The following is a 12262-nucleotide window of genomic DNA, read 5'->3' on the forward strand; positions in this document are numbered from 1 at the left end:
GTCTTTGAAATGTTTTCTTACAGCAAAAAAATTGGCCTTCTCTGGCCTCTGTAGTTTCACTGCTTCATGATGTGACCTCCTCAGACTCCAGGTGATCTCTTTAATATCCTCAGAGTTTTTAATAGAAAGCAACATGATGAAGCTGTAAACATGGTCCTCCTCTTTATGTTTCTGACACAGAGGAACATATCTTTGAAAGGTTTGTAGTTCTTATTGTTTATTTCTGGCCACAAAGTTTGAACCAAAATATGAAGCTCCAAAAGTTTCCAACACAGGCCTGCCCTCCTCTCCAGGCTTCAAACAGTGGCATTACTTAGAATCCGATTCTCTGTCCGGCCCTGGCTGCAGCCCAGGTAGAGGTGCATCCAGAATAAATGCATCTTTGTAAACACACAGCAGGAAAGTTCTGTATTTCGTTGGTTGTTCGAGGCGAACAGCGTCATAATTCCCACCACCTTCACTCGCTCGCAGTGTGTTGAAGAGGCTCATTGTCAGGCAGGCAGCAGTGTCGCTTTAAGAAGGAGGTGGGCAGCGCTCCGATGACGCAGGAATAATCCTGAAAAGATGCTTCAAAACTCCAGACCAGAGCCAGCGTGTGAGGTGCTGCTGGAGGAGCTGGAAGGATCGAGCCTGATCCTGTGAGGAGGGAACACTCAGAGCAGGTCCAGGAGGAACTCTGCATGCAGAATCAAACACACACACACTCTGACAGATCAGCTGCTTTGACACACACATAAAGACACATACACACACTCTCAGTTATAGAGCATTAATCCCTTTAACAGCAGAGCTTCACAGCTGAATGCGCGCTGCAGAGTGGAGCAAACTCCGGGACAGAAACATCTGAGGAACATCTCCAACACTTCTCTGGAGCGGGACTCACAGCGGCACCATGCCGGGTCTCAGCGCGCTCTGGGTCTACTTTCTGCTGCTCCTGAACCCGGTCCTGACAGAAACCTTCACCGAGGACATAGAGGTTCTGGTGTTACTGCCTCAGAATAACTCCTACCTTTTCTCTCACGCACGAGTCGCGCCGGCGATCCTTTACGCGCAGCAGAGCCTGGAGGCGGACGGGGGACCGTACTCCGGGTTCCACTTCAACATCCAGTTTGAGGACTCGGACTGTGTGAATGCAGCTCTGTTCAAGCTGATGGACCGGTCGTGCGGGCAGAAGCCGGACCTGATCCTGGGTCCGGTGTGTGAGTACGAGGCGGCCGCGGTGGTGAGGCTGGCGTCCCACTGGCACATCCCGGTGGTCTCAGCAGGTGCTCTGGCCGCCGGCTTCAGCAACAAGAACTCCGAGTACTCCCACCTGACCCGCATCGCCCCGTCCTACGTGAAGATGGCAGAGACCTTCAGCGCGATGTTCGAGCACTTCACCTGGAGGAGCGCGCTGCTGGTGTTCGAGGACGACAAGGAGGAGCGGAACTGTTTCTTCACCCTGGAGGGGGTCTACCACCTGATGGTGGACTTTAACATTAAAAGTTACTCTTTCTCCAGAGACGACCGACTGGACACCGAGGACATCCTGCACAACATCGAGGAGACGGAAGGTAAAGACCTTTAATTCTGAGTGAGGAGGTCTGAGAGCCTCCTGAGAGGGTCCCTCACACTTGAATCACTCACAGGCTTCATTAGACTGCAGCACACCATCATTGAGCATCATTTTGATTGATTAATCTGACTGATATTCAGTCCGTGTTTAGTCTACATCATGTTAGTAAAAGGTGAAAAATGCGCTCACATTCCTGAGCAGCTGAGCGACTATAAATCGTGGAGTTGTCAGACAAAGGCAAACACAAAATCCTCACAAATAATTTTAGGTTTACAAATTTTTCCACGGCCGTCTTACTCACAGGCCCAAGTTTAGTCTGAATCAAAGAGTCCTCATGTCTGTGGTTCTGGAGTTTAGCACGCTGATCTGAGGAGTCATCAGTCAGAGAGAGGGAGGCTATCCTTCAAAATAAAAGTCTGTGTGTGGCTGAACCTCCTCATCACTGTGCACAATGATCTCTGGATCAGACTCACACAGGCTGCAGGAGTCTCCAGTCACAGATGTAACTACAGTGTTATCACCATCAGCATGCATGTGAACGTTTCTTGATCACACAATGCAGAAATCATTGCTTTGGATGATTTACAGGCAGCGTCAGGTATCACCTCAATCCCTCTCCTCTGTTTCCATCACTCTTTTGGTTTCTGTAAAGTTTACACTTGCTCCCACATTTCTCAAATGACCTCTTCAGTGACACAGCCGTCACTGATATCACATATCACACCCGCCCTCCTCAAGATCCAACTTTTATCTGTCACTTCAGCGGGGGACATGTCAGTTTGGTCAACCATACCAAGATGTTTCTGAAAGTAGCATCTGTGTGTTACCAATATGTCTGTGATCTAACCCTGACAGATATCAATCAATCAATCAATCTTTATTTGTATAGCTCAAGACACTTTTACAAACAGAGCAGGTCTAGACCACTCTATGTCAAATTATGAACAGAGCCACAACACCAAGACAGGATAAGACTCAGTCTGACCCCACCTTAATCCACCATGAGCATTGCACCTCACAGTATTTAGCTAGTTACAGCAGAGAGGAAAAACTTCCTTTAACAGGCAGAAACCTCGAGCAGAACCAGACTCATGTTAGACACACATCTGCCTCGACCGAGTTGGGTCTGGAAAGAGGGATAGAGGAGAATAAGAGAGAGTCTGGAACGTCCACAGCAGGAGGACGTCTACGGCAGCTCAGAGGAACCTACGAGACAAGGGAGCTCAGGGACTCCAGAAAGGTCTATGGTTAGTAACTGTAATGGGACAGGAAGAGTTATCAGTCTGTGTGTTTAACAGAATAACTGCCCTCCACACGTCAGGCTGAAGCTGCTGAAGCCTTGAGGTCACTCAGGACAAACAGTTGAACCACGTCACAAGTTCACAAAACAGCGGATCTGTCCTTTAAGAGTCTGGTACTTTGTTCAGTAACTGGTTTATTATCTGAAACCTCTTTTTAAAAACAGAACTCCTGTGTCGATCTTGACATGTGAACTTAAACGCACCTCTAAGCCTGACTGTAAGTACGCTCCATGTTGTAAAGGTGCATTAGCGTTGTGATGCTGTTGGCTCTGTTAGCTGAAGCAGCTCTCTGAGACAACAACACAGAGCCAATCTTTAACAACACAACTCATCTCTTTTATTTAAGGTGTCCGTCACAGAGTCAGAATGAAGAATGTGTCTCTCTCTCGAGCAGACACTTTCCAAAGAGTTGATGATTAAAAAAAGTGGACCCCAGTGAACTGGATCCTTAGCAGCGTCCTCCCTCTGTGCTCTGTGCTGCAGCAGGAGCCCACAGTGAGGAGCAAACTGGTGATGAGCATGTGTGTTTTGATTTGTCCTCACTGCACCCGCAGCCTTCATCACTCACACACTTGCATAACGTGCAGCGCGCTGCTGGCACGGAATATTATCTCATGTCTGCAGACGCACGGATGAGCCACATGGGTTAGTTTAGCTGGAAACTGTTTAGAAGAGTTTGGAATTGGCAGAAAAGACGGGACACCTTCTCTCCACATGTGGCCTGAAGCGTGATCACAGCTCCCTCAGTCGTATCTTTAAGACTGTCACTGCGTTACCCTGCACTGTTTGCACCACAGATGGTCCCGCTCACGTGAGACGCTCCAGTGTCAAACTGTTGTTGATTAAAATAAGTTGGAGTTGGGAGGAGAGGAAGCTCGTTTGGAACGCTCCGTGAGATTCCTGGGGATATAAAAAAGATGCTGAATGTCAATCAGAACAAAAAACTGGAACCAGAATTAGCAGAGGAAAAGGGAGTTTCATGTCAAGTGAATAAGTTACATGAGCAGGACTTTATTTTTCCTACATGAGACACGCAGTGACAAAACAAGGCTCTTCATCAAGCTGTGATCAGATGTGCACACACTGTCTGTGGAGTCTGGGTGTGCAGCATGTTTCTCTTGCATCAGTGTTCTGTGTTTGTATGTGATGCATCGTTTGCAGCTCCTTTTCTGTTCTTGCTTTCTGTGTTAGGTTCTTTGATTTGCAGCATGTTTCACTCTCTGTGTTGTTTCACATGTTTCTCAGAGGTATATTTCAGGCAGTTGCAGGTAGGGCTGGGTGATAATTCGATAATGATAATTATCGTGACATAATGTTTCTCAATATTAATACAACAAATGTTCGATAAAAATTATATAGAAATAAACCTGTAATTACCCCCTCCAACCACTGGATAAAAAACTCATCTTCCATTAAAGACCTGCTTCCTGTTAGCACCGACAGAAATGATGGATTCAAGAAGCTCATCAGAAAATTAAATCCAGATACAAACGAACAAACTGTCTTCAACTTTCACTCAGGAACAAAAATCTGCCTCTACATTTAATGAAATCATGATTTGATATTTATCCTGATAATTATCGATATCGACTGATATGAAATATTTTATCGTGAAAACATTGTTTTCAGGTCAGATGTAACTTCTCCATTAGTTCTTCAGAGTCCCTTCTTTAATCCCACCAGGGGCCATTTGTAACCTGTGCATAAACCAGAGACATGCTGAGATTAATAGATTACACAAAGGAGTGAAAATACACAGAGAGCTGATTTCTGTAAAGCTGTGTGCACTAAATCAGCTCTGATTAGCAGCTTGTTTGCCTCCATCCTCCGGTCCCAGCAGCTGCTGATTACATCACTTCGTATCAGAGAAGTGTAGTGCTCTTGTATAAATTAGCATGTATTACACAATGTGAACGCTGCAGAGCTGCAAAGTGCACCTGACAGCAGGAATTAGTATTCTCTGCATGTCAGGTGCTTAACAGAGAGGTTTGAAGGGTTGGTATGAAACCTGTGCAGAGAGAGAGGTGAGAGGCGGGGTAGCGTCAGTTCACTGCAGCACATGATTCGCCAGGTTCTGCACGCCTCTCTGTATACAGCAGGATTATACAGAGTGTTCTCATCCCCTCACTTCACAGTTAAAACACCAGGTCTGAACATTTCAGTGTGGATGCATCCCTCAGACAGCGCTCAGAGGAGACTGACTGTGCTGCACAGTGCTGTCAATCAGTCTGTCTTATCTAGAGACTCAACTCCAGAGATCTGCTCCCCAACCCCAAACACTGCATGGAGTGTTTGTGTTAAGGTGCATTTGGACCAAGAGTTCCGGGGTCTTTTAGTCCCAGAACTACTTTCCCTTGAACTAAAAGGTTCCTGTGCCCCTATTGTTGTCTGCGTTTCGACCGCGGGCTGAAGTCACGGGTAGATTGTGTAAATCAGGTCAGTGACGTATGGAGAAAACAAAAGTAAATGCACTACACCACCAGACCAGTAGAGGGCAGTAAAACAAAGAGGAATGCCATTAATCACAGATGACACCATAGAAGCAGACGGACAGGCAGGTATCATTATGAGCAACACAACAGTTAGCCTGTTAGCATGAAGAGACTCAGCTGGTCTGTTTTAGATGGTGCTATATTTCATCACAGATGGATTCACTGAATCAACACGTGAGAGGAGATAAGCGCGAGTAGCAAAGACGTTTCAACACGCCTTTAAAATCCTTTTGAACTCAAAAAGCCGTGGCAGAGATCGACCGGTGTTTTGGTTTAAACAGCGACCCTGTTAACTGGAGACTCTCAGCCGGACGCATCCCTCATAAACGTCTTTAGACCATCATTAAATATCTGATGAGGATATTTTGAAATCTTAATAAAAACTAAACTAGTTTGCATTCCCAGGAACTCCCTCTGTGTTTCAACAGCTGTGTAAACTCCACAAACACTGACACGTTCAGCTGAAGGTCTCCACTTTACAGGGTCACTTTTAAAACCATAACACCGGGAGAGACGCATTCACGGTGGGCTGAGAGAAGACTACTGTTACAAGCTGCTAAATCAAGAGAATCACAGCTTCTTCTTTTGAAAAGTACACACACATACAAAAAAGATAGAACAAATCAAAACTAATGAAAGAAAGAGAAATCAAGTGAATCACAGATGTGTGTGATGTTATTGTGGACGGAGGGTGGAATAAAAACACTCAGGTTAATCTACCAATCAGGTTCCTGATTGGTTCCTCTGGTCGTAAAACGCCTGTAGAGATCAAGAGGAAACAATAACACACAGCTTTTATGTTACTTGTTTTAATAAACATTACTATAATCAAAGATCCTCTCTCACAAAGACGTCTCACTTCAAACAAGTTGGAGATAAAAAAAAAAGGTTTCCTCAGGTTCATGTTAAACAGTCAGAGCATGTTGCCTTCTCTCTGGTACCTGTAGTTTCATCTCTTCTGTCTAACTCTCAGATGGCGGCTCTGTCCTGCACTCGTCACTGTTTCATTTTTAATCACTCGTATCCATCATTTATTCCACCAGCTGCTGTGAGCCCTGCAGCACACGGGCTTCTTCCTCTTTCCCTCTCGAGCACAGCAGCTGTTAAAGTCTTCTGTGCTCAGATACAGTCACACGTCTGGGACGCTGTATACCAACATGCTCCACGTGTTCAAGATGTATGACGGTGTTCTTGTTGGTCCTTGAGATCTGCAGGTGCTGGAGTGTAATCGTTTTGCAGAAGCGTGATGCCGTGATGTTTATTCTGTCTCAGAATGTTTTCAGTAGCACGGAGGATGGATAAATGTTTATTGGAACCACGATGAGTGCGGTGTGAAGTATGCATGAGGACAGATGTGCTGAAGTCTGGCAGGTTTTGACCTCTCCTCAGCTCCTGGATTTTTACTCTTTATGTTCAACGTTTGAAAATCCTGGTTTCACTTTGTTGCTTCTTATTGCACTTTAGTAACTTGTAACCGTAACTGGTAATGAAACGATCAGCTCACCTCTGTCAAACCTGCTGATTAAGAAATGATAAGTTCTATTTGTGTTGTGTTTACATAACTCACACGATATTATTTTTCATTTTAATCTCTTGCATGCTGTGGTTAAGCTGCATCATCCTCCTGCCACTGGGATGGAAAATGATGACACCTCTATGCTTTTGAATCTTCAGACGGCTCAGCTGACAAAGTAATCTGCTCTGTGTGTCAAATTAAAACATCATGAAGAACTTTGATTTTAAGCTAACAGCTACAAGCTAACATACAGGAGCAGCTGATCAGAACAGATGAAATTTAAAAGAATGAATTAGTTGAATGAAAGCTGATAATAATAATAAGATAGAAGTGAAAGCGGTTAGAAGTGTGAAGTCACATATCAATCAATCAATCTTTATTTGTATAGCAACAAATCACAACACACGTTATCTCAAGACTCTTTTACAAACATAGGAGGTCTAGACCACTCTATGTCAAATTATGAACAGAGACCCAACACCAAGACAGGATAAGACTCAGTCTGACCCCACCTTAATCCACCATGAGCATTGCACCTCACAGTATTTAGCTAGTTACAGCACAGAGGAAAAACTTCCTTTAACAGGCAGAAACCTCGAGCAGAACCAGACTCATGTTAGACAGACATCTGCCTCGACCGAGTTGGGTCTGGAAAGACAGATAGAGGGGAGTAAGAGAGAGAGGTGATAGTGATGAGACGAGTAGTAGTAGATGTTGCCGCTGGAGTCCAGCACGTCCGTATCAGCTGGAGTCTGGAACGTCCACAGCAGGAGGACGTCTACGGCAGCTCAGAGGAACCTACGAGACAAGGGAGCTCAGGGACTCCAGAAAGGTCTACGGTTAGTAACTTTAATGGGACAGGGAGAGTTAAAGTAAGTGATGAGGGGGTTGGAGGGAAGGGGGTGAGGTAGGATCCCAGTGTGTCAGTGTACCAGTTCCCCCGGCAGTCTAAGCCTATAGCAGCATAACTAAGAGCTGGTCCAAGCCTGATCCAGCTCTAACTATAAGCTTTATCAAAAAGGAAAGTTAAAAGCAAGTCTGTAAAAAAACAGACCTCCTGTTCCTCCTCTGCCAGCCTCTCTCTTCAGAGCTGTTCATCCCGTTCTCGTGAGAGGTATATTTCAGGAATGCATCAGGAGAATTTATTGGAATCTGGCACAAACAGCTGTGGTCACTCCGACCCTGCAGAGATATGTTTTGGGGCTTATCTCGTGCCCATTCAGACTTTCTGACAGGGAGAGACCTCTCCTCTTCACCTCAACCTCACTGTAAATAAAGCTGTGGAGAGCTTAAATGTCTCAGAGTCAGTATCCTCACAGCTCTCCAGAGTGTGACTGCTGGAGCTCTCGTACTGAATTTGAGCGCTTCCCCATCCCTGCAAACCTCAATGCCCGGTTCAGGGTTAAAGCTCAGGTCTGGTTTTCTTTTGGTTTGGACTATTACTTCTATCTCTCTTTTCTCTCTGAGCACTCAAAGCTCTTTCAGACTACTCGTCACAATGACCCATTCACACCACATTCACTCTCTGATCAGTGTTAATCTCATTCATACACATTCACACACCGCTGAACTACAGAGGGAGCAGTTTGGGGTTCAGGGTCTTGCCCAAGGATGCCTCAGCATGTGACCGCAGGAGCTAGGATCAAACCCCCAACCTTCAGATTGAGAGGCGACCCACTCTACCCACTGAGCCACAGCCTTTGTCAGATTTCCTTGTGAACTGCTCAAGATCCTGAACAACAACAAAGCCCTCACACGGCATGTTGTGTGTGGAAGTGAACACAACAGCCTCTGAAGTGAGCTTGGTCCACGCTGTGGAGTGGAAGTCTGTGGATTAGAGGATGATTGGGAGGAGGAGGAGGAGGAGGAGGAGGAGGAGGAGGAGGAGGAGGAGGAGGAGGAGGAGGAGGAGGACGACTTCTTGGGTGTGAGTGACTCCTGCCCGTCCCACCAGCCCAGAACTATGATGTATATCACAGGAGAGTGACGTGAACGAAGCTCAGCAGAGGATCCACACTGTGTCTGATTGTGGACGTTCCAGACTCCAGCTGATACGGACGTGCTGGACTCCAGCAGCAACAGCTACTACTACTCATCTCATCACTATCACCGCTCCCTCTCTCTCTTACTCCCCTCTATCCCTCTTTCCAGACCCAACTCGGTTGAGGCAGATGTCTGTCTAACATGAGTCTGGTTCTGCTCGAGGTTTCTGCCTGTTAAAGGAAGTTTGTCCTCTCCGCTGTAACTAGCTAAATACTGTGAGGTGCAATGCTCATGGTGGATTAAGGTGGGGTCAGACTGAGTCCTGTCTTGGTGTTGGGTCTCTGTTCATAATTTGACATAGAGTGGTCTAGACCTGCTCTGTTTGTAAAAGAGTCTTGAGATAACATTTGTTGGGATTTGGCGCTATACAAATAAAGATTGATTGATTGATTGATTGATTGATTGATTGATTGATTGATTGATTGATTGATTGATTGATTGATTGATTGATTGATTGAGGACCACACTAAGGGCCAAATTCCACCAGTTCTATCCCTGATCAGTCACAGCACTAGATCTGAAAGGTTTCTACTCTAGTCAATGTGTTAACTTCCACTGGATCCGCTCCGTTGTGTTCCGGCTGCGTCTCTGGTTGGAGCCCTCCGGATCAGATACACAAGACTTTTAAAACAGACAGAGTTAAACCAGCCGCAGTATGAACGTACAGTGTGTTTCTACGGTACAACATCTTCACAAGTCCGTCCTTTATGGCACCAAAGTCATCAACCCTGAACGAGGTCAGAAAAGGAGTCAAACCCACCGTGTGAACAGACGCTCAAACACATCAACTGTTAACATCAGCTCAGTCTGATAGTCCTGCTGCTCGTCCGCTCTCTCTCTCTTTACATGAGCATGTGACGCAGACATCAATCTGATCTCCAGCATCAGGACGACGGAGGGTGAGCACATGAAGCCTCGCTGGGAGAAAATGTGACACAGTACTCCTCATTGTTCTTTGGCAGTTCAGCAAGTAGGCGAGTGGACTCTTCAGCCTGACTGGCTTGTTTGTTATGAGTGGCGTTGTCTGCTGCCAGCTCTGCTTGTGGTTATAGAATCATGTTTGGCATGTTCTGGACTACATATCAGCTTGCTCATCATATGCTGAACGCCCAGCCTTGTTAGCTGTCTTCAGTGACAGATGGCTTCCTCGTCGGGTCAACAGAAGTGTGTTAAGGAATGTGTGTGGACGTCCGGTGACAGTCGCTGTCTGCTACACAAATGTTCATTTGGATTTCTTTTTGTTGCACACGGACACGCACATGTAACTACTGTGCACCCAGCTCAAATAAATGTTCCTTAAACTGCATAAACTGCAGTTCCCCTCATGTCCACTAGAGTGTGTCTCCCGCAGTTCCTCCAGTGTCCACTAGAGTGTGTCTCCCGCAGTTCCTCCAGTGTCTACTAGAGTGTGTCTCCTGCAGTTCCTCCAGTGTCCACTAGAGTGTGTCTCCCGCAGTTCCTCCAGTGTCTACTAGAGTGTGTCTCCCGCAGTTCCTCCAGTGTCCACTAGAGTGTGTCTCCCGCAGTTCCTCCAGTGTCCACTAGAGTGTGTCTCCCGCAGTTCCTCCAGTGTCTACTAGAGTGGGTCTCCTACAGTTCCTCTAGTGTCCACTAGAGTGTGTCTCCTGCAGTTCCTCCAGTGTCCACTAGAGTGTGTCTCCCGCAGTTCCTCCAGTGTCTACTAGAGTGTGTCTCCCGCAGTTCCTCCAGTGTCCACTAGAGTGTGTCTCCCGCAGTTCCTCCAGTGTCCACTAGAGTGTGTCTCCCGCAGTTCCTCCAGTGTCTACTAGAGTGGGTCTCCTGCAGTTCCTCCAGTGTCCACTAGAGTGTGTCTCCTGCAGTTCCCCTCATGTCCACTAGAGTGTGTCTCCAGCAGTTCCTCCAGTGTCCACTAGAGTGTGTCTCCCGCAGTTCCTCCAGTGTCCACTAGAGTGTGTCTCCCGCAGTTCCTCCAGTGTCCACTAGAGTGTGTCTCCCGCAGTTCCTCCAGTGTCTACTAGAGTGGGTCTCCTGCAGTTCCTCCAGTGTCTACTAGAGTGTGTCTCCTGCAGTTCCTCCAGTGTCTTCTAGAGTGTGTCTCCCGCAGTTCCTCCAGTGTCCACTAGAGTGTGTCTCCTGCAGTTCCTCCAGTGTCCACTAGAGTGTGTCTCCTGCAGTTCCCCTCATGTCCACTAGAGTGTGTCTCCTGCAGTTCCTCCAGTGTCCACTAGAGCGTCTCCCGCAGTTCCTCCAGTGTCCACAAGAGTGTCTCCCGCAGTTCCTCCAGTGTCCACTAGAGCGTCTCCCGCAGTTCCTCCAGTGTCCACTAGAGTGTGTCTCCCGCAGTTCCTCCAGTGTCCACTAGAGTGTGTCTCCTGCAGTTCCCCTCATGTCCACTAGAGTGTGTCTCCCGCAGTTCCTCCAGTGTCCACTAGAGTGTGTCTCCTGCAGTTCCTCCAGTGTCCACTAGAGTGTGTCTCCTGCAGTTCCCCTCATGTCCACTAGAGTGTGTCTCCCGCAGTTCCTCCAGTGTCCACTAGAGTGTGTCTCCTGCAGTTCCCCTCATGTCCACTAGAGTGTGTCTCCCGCAGTTCCTCCAGTGTCCACTAGAGTGTGTCTCCCGCAGTTCCTCCAGTGTCTACTAGAGTGTGTCTCCTGCAGTTCCTCCAGTGTCCACTAGAGTGTGTCTCCTGCAGTTCCTCCAGTTTCCACTAGAGTGTGTCTCCCGCAGTTCCTCCAGTGTCCACTAGAGTGTGTCTCCTGCATTGAGTCAGTCCCCATAGAGCCCCATGTTAAAATGTTACAGCAGAAATCAACATGTTTACAGCCTGGTACAGAAACAGCTTGGGTCTCTATAGATCATTTCTCTCTTCATGACAACTGTATGGCTGAAGTTATAAACAACAGATCAAAGCAGAGTAGAACAGAATTGATCAAATAAAAGCAGAATAGAATGGAACAAAACATATCAAAGCAGAGTAGAACGGAATGGAACAGTTCAAAGCGGAATGGAATAGAACAGAGTAAAGCAGAATAGAATGGGATAGAAAAGATCAAAGCAGAATAGAACGTATTGGAACAGAGCAAAGGAGAATAGAACAGAATGGAATGGAACAGATCAAATCAGAATGGAATAGAACAGAGTAAAGCAGAATAGAATGGGATAGAACAGATCAAAGCAGAATAGAACGTAATGGAACAGAGCAAAGGAGAATAGAATGGAATGGAATGGAACAGATCAAATCAGAATGGAATGGAACAGAGTAAAGCAGAATAGAATGGGATAGAAAAGATCAAAGCAGAATAGAACATATTGGAACAGAGCAAAGGAGAATAGAACAGAATGGAATGGAACAGATCAAATTAGAATGGAATG

At 46.5% G+C, this 12262-nt stretch overlaps 1 protein-coding gene across 1 annotated transcript in view; it reads left to right on the forward strand.

Annotated features, from left to right (window-relative positions):
• The first annotated feature begins 445 nt into the window (after positions 1-445).
• Positions 446-12262, forward strand: part of npr3 (natriuretic peptide receptor 3) — a 37422-nt gene continuing 25605 nt past the window's right edge. Inside the window, exon 1 of the mRNA XM_034692220.1 lies at positions 446-1553. Within this exon, the coding sequence (XP_034548111.1) occupies positions 893-1553 (661 nt within the window). The 5' untranslated portion in view covers positions 446-892. The remainder of the gene's footprint in view (positions 1554-12262) is intronic.

The sequence above is a fragment of the Notolabrus celidotus genome, chromosome 9 (genome assembly GCF_009762535.1).
Source record: "Notolabrus celidotus isolate fNotCel1 chromosome 9, fNotCel1.pri, whole genome shotgun sequence".
NCBI classification, from domain to species: domain Eukaryota; kingdom Metazoa; phylum Chordata; class Actinopteri; order Labriformes; family Labridae; genus Notolabrus; species Notolabrus celidotus.